The sequence below is a fragment of the Salmo salar genome, chromosome ssa10 (genome assembly GCF_905237065.1).
Source record: "Salmo salar chromosome ssa10, Ssal_v3.1, whole genome shotgun sequence".
NCBI lineage: Eukaryota > Metazoa > Chordata > Actinopteri > Salmoniformes > Salmonidae > Salmo > Salmo salar.
Window position 1 is genome coordinate 50,338,329 of NC_059451.1, and position 12,782 is coordinate 50,351,110.

At 46.0% G+C, this 12,782-nt stretch overlaps 1 protein-coding gene across 4 annotated transcripts in view; it reads right to left on the minus strand.

Annotated features, from left to right (window-relative positions):
- The window catches only part of ano8b (anoctamin 8b), a 98,022-nt gene that overhangs the window by 32,896 nt on the left and 52,344 nt on the right, over nt 1-12,782 (minus strand). For all 4 annotated transcript variants that reach the window (XM_014123575.2, XM_014123576.2, XM_014123577.2 and 1 more), the window contains exons 2-8: nt 12,633-12,743; nt 11,953-12,085; nt 4,340-4,478; nt 4,117-4,213; nt 3,831-3,947; nt 3,317-3,444; nt 1,694-1,855 (exon numbers count right to left, since the gene is read on the minus strand). In XM_014123575.2, coding sequence (XP_013979050.1) covers nt 1,694-1,855; nt 3,317-3,444; nt 3,831-3,947; nt 4,117-4,213; nt 4,340-4,478; nt 11,953-12,085; nt 12,633-12,743 — 887 coding nt within the window. The remainder of the gene's footprint in view (nt 1-1,693; nt 1,856-3,316; nt 3,445-3,830; nt 3,948-4,116; nt 4,214-4,339; nt 4,479-11,952; nt 12,086-12,632; nt 12,744-12,782) is intronic.

A 12,782-nucleotide genomic window follows, 5' to 3' on the forward strand; every position in this document is an offset into this window, starting at 1 on the left:
CAACGAGAAACAGCTGCATCCAATTGAAGGTCAACCCAATAAACACCAACCTAGATATAGACAAACTAGAAATCCAACATAGAAATAGAGAACATAGAACAAACACAAAACCACCCCCTGACACGCCCTGACCACTCTACCATAGAAAATAAGAATTTATTTTGGTCAGGACGTGACAGTACCCCCCCCCCCAAAGGTGCAGACTCCGAATGCACACAATATATAAAAAATACAAATAAAAACCTAAAGGGAGGGAAGGGAGGGTGGAAAAATGTCTATGGCGGCGGCTCTGGTTCCGGGCGTAGTACCCCCACCACCCGCTGATACCCTCGCTTCTGTTTGTCCGGAGGAACCAGACCATGGATCATCTTCCGAGGCTTCGGACCGCCAACCGCCGCCGAAGACTGGGCTAAAAGCTGCCGCCGAAGACTCTGGGTTGCAGACCACCGCCGAAGGCTCTGGGTTGCAGACCACCGCCGAAGGCCGAGTGCTCACAGCAGGCACTGGCTGTACCGGGTTATGGATGCGCACTGGAGGGAGAGTGCGAGGAGCAGGAATCGGTCTCACCGGACTGGGAAGACACACTAAGGGCCGTGTGCTCACAGCAGGCACTGGCTGTACCGGGTTATGGAGGCGCACTGGAGGGCGAGTGCGGGGAGCAGGAACAGGACGTACTGGGCTGGGCAGGCGCACTGGAGGCCTGGTGCGTGGGGCTGGCTTTGGAGGCGCCAGACTAGTAACACGCACCTCAGGGCTAGTGCGGGGAGCAGGACCAGGACGTACTAATGGCAAAGTGCTCACAGCAGGCACTGGCTGTACCGGGTTATGGCTGCGCACTGAAAGGAGAGTGCGAGGAGCAGGTACAGGACTTACTGGACTATGGAGGCGCACTAGAGGCCTGATGCGTGGGGCTGGCTTTGGATGCGCCAGACTAGTAACACGCACCTCAGGGCTAGTGCGGGGAGCAGGAACAGGACGTACTGGATTATGGAGGCGTACCGGAGAGAGAGTGCGAGAGGCAGGCACATGCTCACCACAATAAGCACGGGAAGTTGGCTCAGGGCTCACCCCTGGCCCAGCCAAACTACCCGTGTGCCCCCCCAAAAAAATGTTTTGGGGCTGCCTCTCGTTCTTCCCCGGTAGGCTCCGATATCTTTCAATAACTTGCCCCCAAGTCCAGTTTCTCCTCTCCATCCATTCCATGTATGATCAGGTGTCCATCTCTGCCTGGGCACGCCGCTTGATCCAGTCATGGTGGGTAGTTCTGTAACGCGGGTCGTACAAAGGGGACCAAGGCGCGGCGTGTGAAGTGCTCATATTTAACTTTAATGAAACACTATAACAAAAACGACTGCCAACAGTTCTGTCAGGTGAACATACACAAACAACAGGAAAAAAACACCCCTAATAAATATGACCTCCAATTAGAGGCAACGAGGAACAGCTGCCTCCAATTGAAGGTCAACCCAATAAACCCCAACCTAGATATAGACAAACTAGAAATCCAACATAGAAATAGAGAACATAGAACAAACACAAAAACACCCTCTGTCACGCCCTGACCACTCTACCATAGAAAATAACAACTTATTTTGGTCAGGACGTGACAGTAGCTTTGTGTTTTCCGTTATTCATTCTTCTTCTGTAAAGTATATTGAGACATTGACTTGAAATATTCTCATGTCCTCCTCACCCTAAACTGCGTCCGTGGTTCCTCTAGGGACTCGTTAGGGGTGTCCAGCGTACCCCACTTATAGGCCAACTCCGCCCCCCTTCTCTTCCACCTCTCCAAGAAGAGAGTGGCCCACACCACGTTAAACAGGGCAAACACCACACAGCAGATATCACGACTTGTCTGAGGAGAGAGGATACACAGCAGATATCACGACTCGTCTGAGGAGAGAGAATACACAGCAGATATCACGACTCGTCTGAGGAGAGAGGATACCCAGCAGATATCACGACTCGTCTGAGGAGAGAGAATACACAGCAGATATCACAACTCGTCTGAGGAGAGAGAATACACAGCAGATATCACGACTCGTCTGAGGAGAGAGAATACACAGCAGATATCACGACTCGTCTGAGGAGAGAGAATACACAGCAGATATCACGACTCGTCTGAGGAGAGAGAATACACAGCAGATATCACGACTTGTCTGAGGAGAGAGGATACACAGCAGATATCACGACTCGTCTGAGAGAGAATACACAGCAGATATCACGACTCGTCTGAGGAGAGAGAATACACAGCAGATATCACGACTCGTCTGAGGAGAGAGAATACACAGCAGATATCACGACTCGTCTGAGGAGAGAGAATACACAGCAGATATCACGACTCGTCTGAGGAGAGAGAATACACAGCAGATATCACGACTCGTCTGAGGAGAGAGAATACACAGCAGATATCACGACTCGTCTGAGGAGAGAGAATACACAGCAGATATCACGACTTGTCTGAGGAGAGAGGATACACAGCAGATATCACGACTCGTCTGAGGAGAGAGGATACACAGCAGATATCACGACTGGTCTGAGGAGAGAGGATAAACAGCAGATATCACGACTCGTCTGAGGAGAGAGAATACACAGCAGATATCACGACTTGTCTGAGGAGAGAGAATACACAGCAGATATCACGACTTGTCTGCGGAGAGAGAATACACAGCAGATATCACGACTCGTCTGCGGAGAGAGAATACACAGCAGATATCACGACTCGTCTGAGGAGAGAGAATACACAGCAGATATCACGACTCGTCTGAGGAGAGAGAATACACAGCAGATATCACGACTCGTCTGAGGAGAGAGGATACACAGCAGATATCACGACTCGTCTGAGGAGAGAGAATACACAGCAGATATCACGACTCGTCTGAGGAGAGAGGATACACAGCAGATATCACGACTCGTCTGCGGAGAGAGGAGAATACACAGGTGGTCCTTCTATTCTATGAAAAAACATGAGATCATCATATCTGAGGACCCTTAGAAACACTGTTGCTACATTTTCAAATGTCAACACAGTTCAATATCTCACTGCGAGTTAGTAGAAAAGGCTAACGTTGTTAAAGAAGGGAATACACTGTACTACAGAGCAGATTGGAGTGTATCACAGTGAGTATGTCGCTGTGTATCTGTACTAAATGAGATACAAACAGTGCATTTGTAAAGTAAGCTGTAAGTAAGTAAGCCTTGTCTTGACCCACAGGGCAGGAGTCTATCTCCTGTTTCTGTAGCGTGAGGCAGCTTGATGTACATGTACACCCCATTCCTGGACAGGACACTTGAAAAGGTCTTGTGTAAAAGTCACCTGGTCAGACTCGGTGAGAACCCAGAGCACGAAGCCGATGACAGCAGGATACAGCATAGACGTGGTGTAGAACCCCAGCCAGGCGAAGTACATGGCTATCTTCACCCCAAAATAGTCACGAATATCATCTAGATAGACCACAGAGGGAGACAGACCGTTAGATTCACCACAGAGGGAGACAGACCGTTAGATTCACCACAGAGGGAGACAGACCGTTAGATTCACCACAGAGGGAGACAGACCGTTAGATTCACCACAGAGGGAGACAGACCGTTAGATTCACCACAGAGGGAGACGGACCGTTAGATTCACCACAGAGGGAGACAGACCGTTAGATTCAGACTGTTAGACAGACAGGTTTAAGCCTTTGTTGACCTTTGGTTTAAAGTCACATGAACAACAGGAACCTCACAGCCTGACTTACAGTAACTAACGATCTCAGTTAAGGGAGACATAACATGTGTGTGTGTGTGTGTGTGTGTGTGTGTGTGTGTGTGTGTGTGTGTGTACTGACCTAGTGGTTGTTTCTCACACACGGCCTGCACCCAGGACTTCATCAGCTGACTGAGGATCCTCTGCTCATGGAGAGGAAACACCTGCTGGATCACACCCCGCCCACTCAGCTCGGGGACTGGAGGAACACACAGGTAAACATTAACCCTGCCCACTCAGCTCGGGGATTGGAGGAACACACAGGTAAACATTAACCCCGCCCACTCAGAAGCATGTACACAAGCACACCCATATCTTTTATTGAGATTTTAACAAAGTGCTAGAAATAAACAACAAATGCTGCTCACTGATTGGCTGTCCCTCCAGGAAGTGTATGTTATGAAGCACCTCCCCCTGCTTGGCTCGTAGATTGTCGAGCCAGTACTTGATAATGCTCTGCCTCTCCTGAGGAGAGAGGGGCAGGCTGGTCAGAACAAATCAACATCTCTGTGTGTGTGTGTGTGTGTGTGTGTGTGTGTGTGTGTGTGTGTGTGTGTGTGTGTGTGTGTGTGTGAGTGTGTGTGTGCTTACCTGTGATGTGAAGAAGCATAGTTCTCTCTCAATGTTCTCATAGATGTAGTCTTCTTCACAGGAGAAGCTGCGTGTTCCTCCCCCAAACTCTGGTTTCAACGACTTCCTCAGACCCATCTCCTCAGCCCCGCGCAACAAACTGAGAGAGAGAGAGAGAGAGAGAGAGAGAGAGAGAGAGACGGCAGGAGCAGAGTTGGGTTGGAGAAACACACTCTCAAACCAATAGAAGGTTATTTCTGTTCTGTTCTCTCTGTTCTGTTCTCTCTGTTCTGTTCTCTGTGTTCTGTTCTCTGTGTTCTGTTCTCTGTGTTCTGTTCTCTGTTCTCTGTGTTCTGTTCTCCGTGTTCTGTTCTCTGTGTTCTGTTCTCTGTGTTCTGTTCTCCCTGTTCTGTTCTCTGTGTTCTGTTCTCTGTGTTCTGTTCTCCCTGTTCTGTTCTCTCTGTTCTGTTCTCCCTGTTCTGTTCTCTGTGTTCTGTTCTCTGTGTTCTGTTCTCTGTGTTCTGTTCTCTGTGTTCTGTTCTCCCTGTTCTGTTCTCTGTGTTCTGTTCTCTGTGTTCTGTTCTCTCTGTTCTGTTCTCTCTGTTCAGTTCTCAGTGTTCTGATCTCTGTGCTATGTTCTCTGTGTTCTGCTCTCTATGTTCTGCTCTCTCTGTTCTGTTACTCTGTGTTCTGATCTCTGTGTTCTGATCTCTGTGTTCTGATCTCTGTGTTCTATTCTCTGTGTTCTGTTCTCTGTGTTCTGCTCTCTGTGTTCTGCTCTCTCTGTTCTGTTCTCTGTGTTCTGATCTCTGCAGAATGCTAGATCCACCTCATACACACACACAAACACACACACACACACACACACAGATCTGACTACGTCCACGCCTGTCTTAGCTGTCATTTACCATCTATCATAATGTTGTGGACCTCTGGGAGCATGAATGATACTGCTTTACAATACAGTCCATAGTAGATCAACACACTGTCCATCTGAGAAGGATTATATGTATCTTTAGGGAAACACAGGCTGCATTATAAACCCGCTATTTATTCTCAAGACCAAGCCAACAGTGTGTTAAGAGACGTATCCTGCAATTGCCAAGACTCTTTACGAACACGTCCAAACACGTCCAAGCGTCTATTAGATGCGTGGAATTCAAGAGGTATTTAAATTCAAGAGGTATTTTTTTTTGTATGTAGTGTCCTGTTGTCATTGGCTGCTTCAGGGAGAAAGAACCCAGTCCTAAACTGCTGACAGGCCTAGTCAGCTGTACCCTGAATGCCTCTATGCTAATGTAAACCATTATATATCTCCAGTAATGACAAATGTGGTCCTGCTGGCGGGAATACACAGCCACCTCACTCTAGAAGGGTTAATACCATCTCCAGTAGACGATGAGTGAAGGGTTAATACCATCTCCAGTAGACGATGAGTGAAGGGTTAATACCATCTCCAGTAGACGATGAGTGAAGGGTTAATACCATCTCCAGTAGACGATGAGTGAAGGGTTAATACCATCTCCAGTAGACGATGAGTGAAGGGTTAATACCATCTCCAGTAGACGATGAGTGAAGGGTTAATACCATCTCCAGTAGATGATGAGTGAAGGGTTAATGCCATCTCCAGTAGACGATGAGTGAAGGGTTAATACCATCTCCAGTAGACGATGAGTGAAGGGTTAATGCCATCTCCAGTAGACGATGAGTGAAGGGTTAATACCATCTCCAGTAGACGATGAGTGAAGGGTTAATACCATCTCCAGTAGACGATGAGTGAAGGGTTAATACCATCTCCAGTAGACGATGAGTGAATCATTTTAGTTTACCTTTCATCTCACGACATTCCACGCTAAAATCTATTCAGTCAAAATTGGTTTGGTATCATTTTAATGGTTCAACACACATTCGTTCCAGCAGAATTAGCATTTATCTTTTCCCATCATATGCAAATTTAAGTCATCCAATATACCTGAAAGCGAGCGTGCAAGTGTGTGTGACTGTGTGTGTGACTGAGTGTGTGGTTGTGTGTGTGACTGTGTGTGTGACTGAGTGTGTGGTTGTGACTGTGTGTGTGACTGTGTGTGTGACTGTGTGTGTGAGTGAGTGTGTGGTTGTGTGTGTGGTTGTGTGTGTGTGTGACTGAGTGTGTGGTTGTGTGTGTGTGTGTGTGTGTGGTTGTGTGTAGTTGTGTGTGCGACTGTGTGTGACTGTGTGTGTGTGGTTGTGTGTGGTTGAGTGTGTGACTGTACGTGTGACTGAGTGTGTGGTTGTGTGTGTGTGTGTGACTGAGTGTGTGGTTGTGTGTGTGTGACTGAGTGTGTGGTTGTGTGTGTGACTGTCACTCACTCATTCACAGATGCAAACTCTCTCTCTCTCTGTCTGTCTCTCTCTCTCCGTCTCTCTCTCTGTCTCTCTCTCTGTCTTTCTCTCTCTGTCTCTCTCTCTCTGTCTCTGTCTCTCTCTCTCAGCCAGTTGTGTATTTCAACTGCATGGTGACTTGTTGAGAGGTGAAAGCCACCTTTACTCTAAGGTGAGGATAATCAAGAGCCCCAGTGAAATGCATTGTGGGTAGTGCGGCTAGTGCCCTCTGCGTTCTTGCTTTGTGTTGTTGAGTATTTATGATTAAACTGACCCTGAGTCATCTGTAAATCCCCTGGGATATATTCAGAGAGAGAGAAGATAGGTACCACAACATAATCATTATCTCATGTCCAGTACTGCGTTTACAAACAGCCCCAACATTCTACAACAGACAGAACACTCACAGGGCTATAGGCAGGGAACCGATGGCCAATATACACTGCTCAAAAAAATAAAGGGAACACTTAAACAACACAATGTAACTCCAAGTCAATCACACTTCTGTGAAATCAAACTGTCCACTTAGGAAGCAACACTGATTGACAATAAATTTCACATGCTGTTGTGCAAATGGAATAGACAACAGGTGGAAATTATAGGCAATTAGCAGGACACCCCCAATAAAGGAGTGGTTCTGCAGGTGGGGACCACAGACCACTTCTCAGTTCCTATGCTTCCTGGCTGATGTTTTGGTCACTTTTGAATGCTGGCGGTGCTTTCACTCTAGTGGTAGCATGAGACGGAGTCTACAACCCACACAAGTGGCTCAGGTAGTGCAGCTTTTCCAGGATGGCACATCAATGTGAGCTGTGGCAAGAAGGTTTGCTGTGTCTGTCAGCGTAGTGTCCAGAGCATGGAGGCGCTACCAGGAGATAGGCCAGTACATCAGGAGACGTGGAGGAGGCCGTAGGAGGGCAACAACCCAGCAGCAGGACCGCTACCTCCGCCTTTGTGCAAGGAGGAGCAGGAGAAGCACTGCCAGAGCCCTGCAAAATGACCTCCAGCAGGCCACAAATGTGCATGTGTCTGCTCAAACGGTCAGAAACAGACTCCATGAGGGTGGTATGATGGCCCGACGTCCACAGGTGGGGGTTGTGCTTACAGCCCAACACCGTGCAGGACGTTTGGCATTTGCCAGAGAACACCAAGATTGGAAAATTCACCACTGGCGCCCTGTGCTCTTCACAGATGAAAGCAGGTTCACACTGAGCACGTGACAGACGTGTCAGAGTCTGGAGACGCCGTGGAGAACGTTCTGCTGCCGGCAACATCCTCCAGCATGACCGGTTTGGTGGTGGGTCAGTCATGGTGTGGGGTGGCATTTCTTTGGGGGGCCGCACAGCCCTCCATGTGCTCGCCAGAGGTAGCCTGACTGCCATTAGGCACCGAGATGAGATCCTCAGACCCCTTGTGAGACCATATGCTGGTGCGTTTGGCCCTGGGTTCCTCCTAATGCAAGACAATGCTAGACCTCATGTGGCTGGAGTGTGTCAGCAGTTCCTGCAAGAGGAAGGCATTGATGCTATGGACTGGCCCGCCCGTTCCCCAGACCTGAATCCAATTGAGCACATCTGGGACATCATGTCTCGCTCCATCCACCAATGCCACGTTGCACCACAGACTGTCCAGGAGTTGGTGGATGCTTTAGTCCAGGTCTGGGAGGAGATCCCTCAGGAGACCATCCGCCACCTCATCAGGAGCATGCCCAGGCATTGTAGGGAGGTCATACAGGCACGTGGAGGCCACACACACTACTGAGCCTCATTTTGACTTGTTTTAAGGACATTACATCAAAGTTGGATCAGCCTGTAGTGTGGTTTTCCACTTTAATTTTGAATGTGACTCCAAATCCAGACCTCCATGGGTTGATAAATTGGATTTCCATTGATTATTTTTGTGTGATTTTGTTGTCAGCACATTCAACTATGTAAAGAAAAAAGTATTTAATAAGATTATTTCTTTCATTCAGATCTAGAATGTGTTGTTTAAGTGTTCCCTTTATTTTTTTGAGCAGTATACATTTCACAGTGGCAGCAGCGTTGCTAATCACAATTTATTTTGCCGATTACTGTAGTATGATAATGGACTGCTTTATTTAGAACAGCCACAGGATATCAGAGCTTTTAGCCCTGAGCTGCATAAGCTTACACTATACCGCACTGTTAAAAGTAGCGTTTGAGGGGGGGGGTCGCAGGAGCAGGACTTGAACCAACAGTTCCTACATCAACAGTAGAGCCGACTATGGGAACAATCTGTCGATGTGCCCTTGAGTAAGTGGCTCTGGATAAGAGCGTCTGCTAAATGACTAACATTTAAATGTGAATGTCTGTGTGTGTGTAGCTACTTCCTGCATCTCTTATACAGTGCAAAGCGTTCATACCCCTTGACTTATTCCACATTTTGTTGTGTTACAGCCTGAATTCAAAATATATGTTTTGTCCTCACCCATCTACACACAATACAATACCCCATAATGACAAAGTGAAAACATGTTCTTATAAATTTTTACAAATGTATTGAAAATGAAATACTGAAATATCTAATTTACATAAGTATTCACACCTCTGAGTCAATACTTTGTAGAAGCACCTTTGGCAGCGATTACAGCTGTGAGTCTTTCTGGGTAAGTCTCAACATTTTCCCATTATTCTTTCAAAATACTTCAAGCTCTGTCAATTGGTTGTTGATCATTGCTAGACAACCATTTTCAGGTCTTGCCATAGATTTTCCAGCTGATTTAAGTCAAAACTGTAACTAGGATACTCAGGAACATTCACTGTTGTCTTGGTAAGCAACTCCAGTGTAGATTTGGCCTTTTAGGTTATTGTCCTGCTAAGAGGTAAATTAATCTCCCAGTGTCTGGTGGAAAGCAGACTGAACCAGGTTTTCCTCTAGGAGTTTAGCTGTGCTTATCTCCATTCCGTTTCCTTTTTATCCTGAAACTCTCCAGTCCTTACAAGCATACCCATAACATGATGCAGCCACCATTATGCAGTCCAAAGTGTAAAGCATAACTTTACAATGCTCAAAGGGATATTCAATGTCTGCTTTTTTTTTTACCCATCTACCAATAAGTGCGCTTTGTGAGGCATTGGAAAACCTCCCTGGTCTTTGTGATTGAATCTGTGGTTGAAATTCACTGCTTGACTGAGGGACCTTACAGATAGTTGTGTATGTGGAGTACAGAGATGAGGTAGTCATTTAGAAATCATGTTAACCACTATTATTGCACACAGAGTGAGTCCATGCAACTTACTATGTGATTTGTTAATGTAACAGTCTAGGTTCAGTCCCTCTCGTCGCCCCAACCTGGGCTCAAACCAGGGACCCTTACACACATCAACAACTGACACCCACGAAGCATCGTTACCCATCGCGCCACAAGAGCCGCGGCCCTTGCAATGCAAGGGGAAACCCTACTTCAAGTCTCAGAGCGAGTGACGTCACTGATTGAAACGCTATTAGCGCGCACCACCGCTAGCTAACTAACTAGCCATTTCACATCGGTTACATTAAGGATATTTTTACTCCTGAACATATTTAGGTTTACCATAACAAAGCGGTTGAATACTTATTCACTCAAGACATTTCACCTTTTCATTAGATGTTTTTTTTTTGTAAACATTTTCAAAATCATAATTCCACTTTGACATTATAGTCTATTGTGTGTAGATCAGTGATGCAATATCTCGATTTAATTAACTTTAAATTCAGGCTGTAACACAACAAACTGTGGAAAAAGTCAAGGGTTATTAAAACTTCCTGAAGGCGCTGTAGATTACCTTATGAGTTCCTGAAGGCGCCGTAGATTACCTTATGAGTTCCTGAAGGCGCTGTAGATTACCTTATGAGTTCCTGAAGGTGCTCTAGATTACCTTATGAGTTCCTGAAGGCACTGTAGATTACCTTATGAGTTCCTGAAGGCGCTGTAGATTACCTTATGAGTTCCTGAAGGCGCTGTAGATTACCTTATGAGTTCCTGAAGGCGCTGTAGATTACCTTACGAGTTCCTGAAGGCGCTGTAGATTACCTTACGAGTTCCTGAAGGCGCTGTAGATTACCTTATGAGTTCCTGAAGGCGCTGTAGATTACCTTACGAGTTCCTGAAGGCGCTGTAGATTACCTTATGAGTTCCTGAAGGCGCTGTAGATTACCTTATGAGTTCCTGAAGGCGCTGTAGATTACCTTATGAGTTCCTGAAGGCGCTGTAGATTACCTTATGAGTTCCTGAAGGCGCTGTAGATTACCTTATGAGTTCCTGAAGGCCCTGTAGATTACCTTATGAGTTCCTGAAGACGCTGAAGATTACCTTATGAGTTCCTGAAGGCGCTGTAGATTACCTTATGAGTTCCTGAAGGCGCTGTAGATTACCTTATGAGTTCCTGAAGGCGCTGTAGATTACCTTATGAGTTCCTGAAGGCGCTGTAGATTACTTTATGAGTTCCTGAAGGCACTGTAGATTACCTTATGAGTTCCTGAAGGCGCTGTAGATTACCTTATGAGTTCCTGAAGGCGCTGTAGATTACTTTATGAGTTCCTGAAGGCACTGTAGATTACCTTATGAGTTCCTGCACCTAAATATAAACAGTACCGACACCTATTTCCATCCAAGTCAAGCACTGCTTTAAACAGCTAGTTAGAAAACCCACACTAGTAACTTGCACCATAAAGGTCCAGATTTCTTAACAGTGGTTGTAGTACACTCACATACAGACATTTACCTTTTAGTTATTTGGGTGGCAGGTGGCCTAGTGGTTAGAGTGTCGGACTAGTAACCAGAAGGTTGCAAGATCAAATCCCCTGAGCTGACAAGGTAAAAATCTTCAGTTTTGCCCCTGAACAAGGCAGTAAGGCCGTCATTGAAAATAACAATTTGTTCTTAACTGACTTGCCTAGTTAAATAAAGGTAAAAATAAAGAAACATTTAGCAGACGCTCTTATCCAGAGCTACTTACACGTAGTGCCTTGTTCAAGGGCACTTCCATAGATTTTTCACCTAGTCGGCTCTGTTGTTGATATCGGAACTGTTACAATCAAAAGCCTGACTCCATTACGTGCCTTAGGGTGAGACAGATGCCTTGTCTGTAACTCAATCTACCCTCCAGGTTCTATTTTGCTGGTAACAATAAGAACCAATGATTCATTCATCAAGCTATAGTTACACTGCAGCAAACAGCTACCCATGATGTCATTGTCTATACATTAGCCAATAGATGGCCATGCTAGCATCTCTATTGTCGTCCCACACCCCTCGGAGGCGGGGTTCTTACTTCTCATATGTTGCCGTGACGAAGAAGGCGTGTACATGCGTGTGTTTGTGATGTCGGATCTGGACAATGAGTTCTGGAATTCCCAGGCGCATGTGGTTTAGTAGCCATAGCAACGTGTGGTCATCTGTCCGGTCTGTCACAGGAGAAGAAACAGACATATTAAAAAATTTAAAATAAAAGTGGTTTATCTTATATCAGTACATCAAAGTTTTAATGAAAATACCAACCTTCAAGACGTTAGCAACAGTTTACAGTGAAATTGTTCCACATAAACCAAACACTGAAACACTGTTTTCAATTAGAATCATATGTAGCCTCATTATCTCAAAAGCAAACGATATAAATAACCCATATTATAATCACGAGTTTTCCACGAGCCTGGAGAGATGACTGTTGTCTAATGAGCATTACATTCCAGTGATGACTGAGCACAGTAACACAGACTAGTCATGGACTGGGATGGCTAATGTTGCAATGACATTATCACCATTCATGAAGTCAGGGAGACTAAAATGAAAAATGACTTCTGCTTACTTCTGCTTTTCATAGTGCATGGATGGCTGAACAAATATGTATGTAAACAATAACACAGAGTAATGTGTGTGTGTGTGTGTGTGTGTGTGTGTGTGTGTGTGTGTGTGTGTGTGTGTGTGTGTGTGTGTGTTGTTTTTGTGCATCACCTGAGAAAGTCATGAGGACGTCACAGTTCTCAGTGGGCACGGTCTTCATCCAGGACTTATGAGACATTATGTACCTCCCAGCCTGCAGCAGCCGCTTCCCAAATAACTTATCTAGAGAGGGGGAGAGAGAGAGAGAGAGAGAGAGAGAGA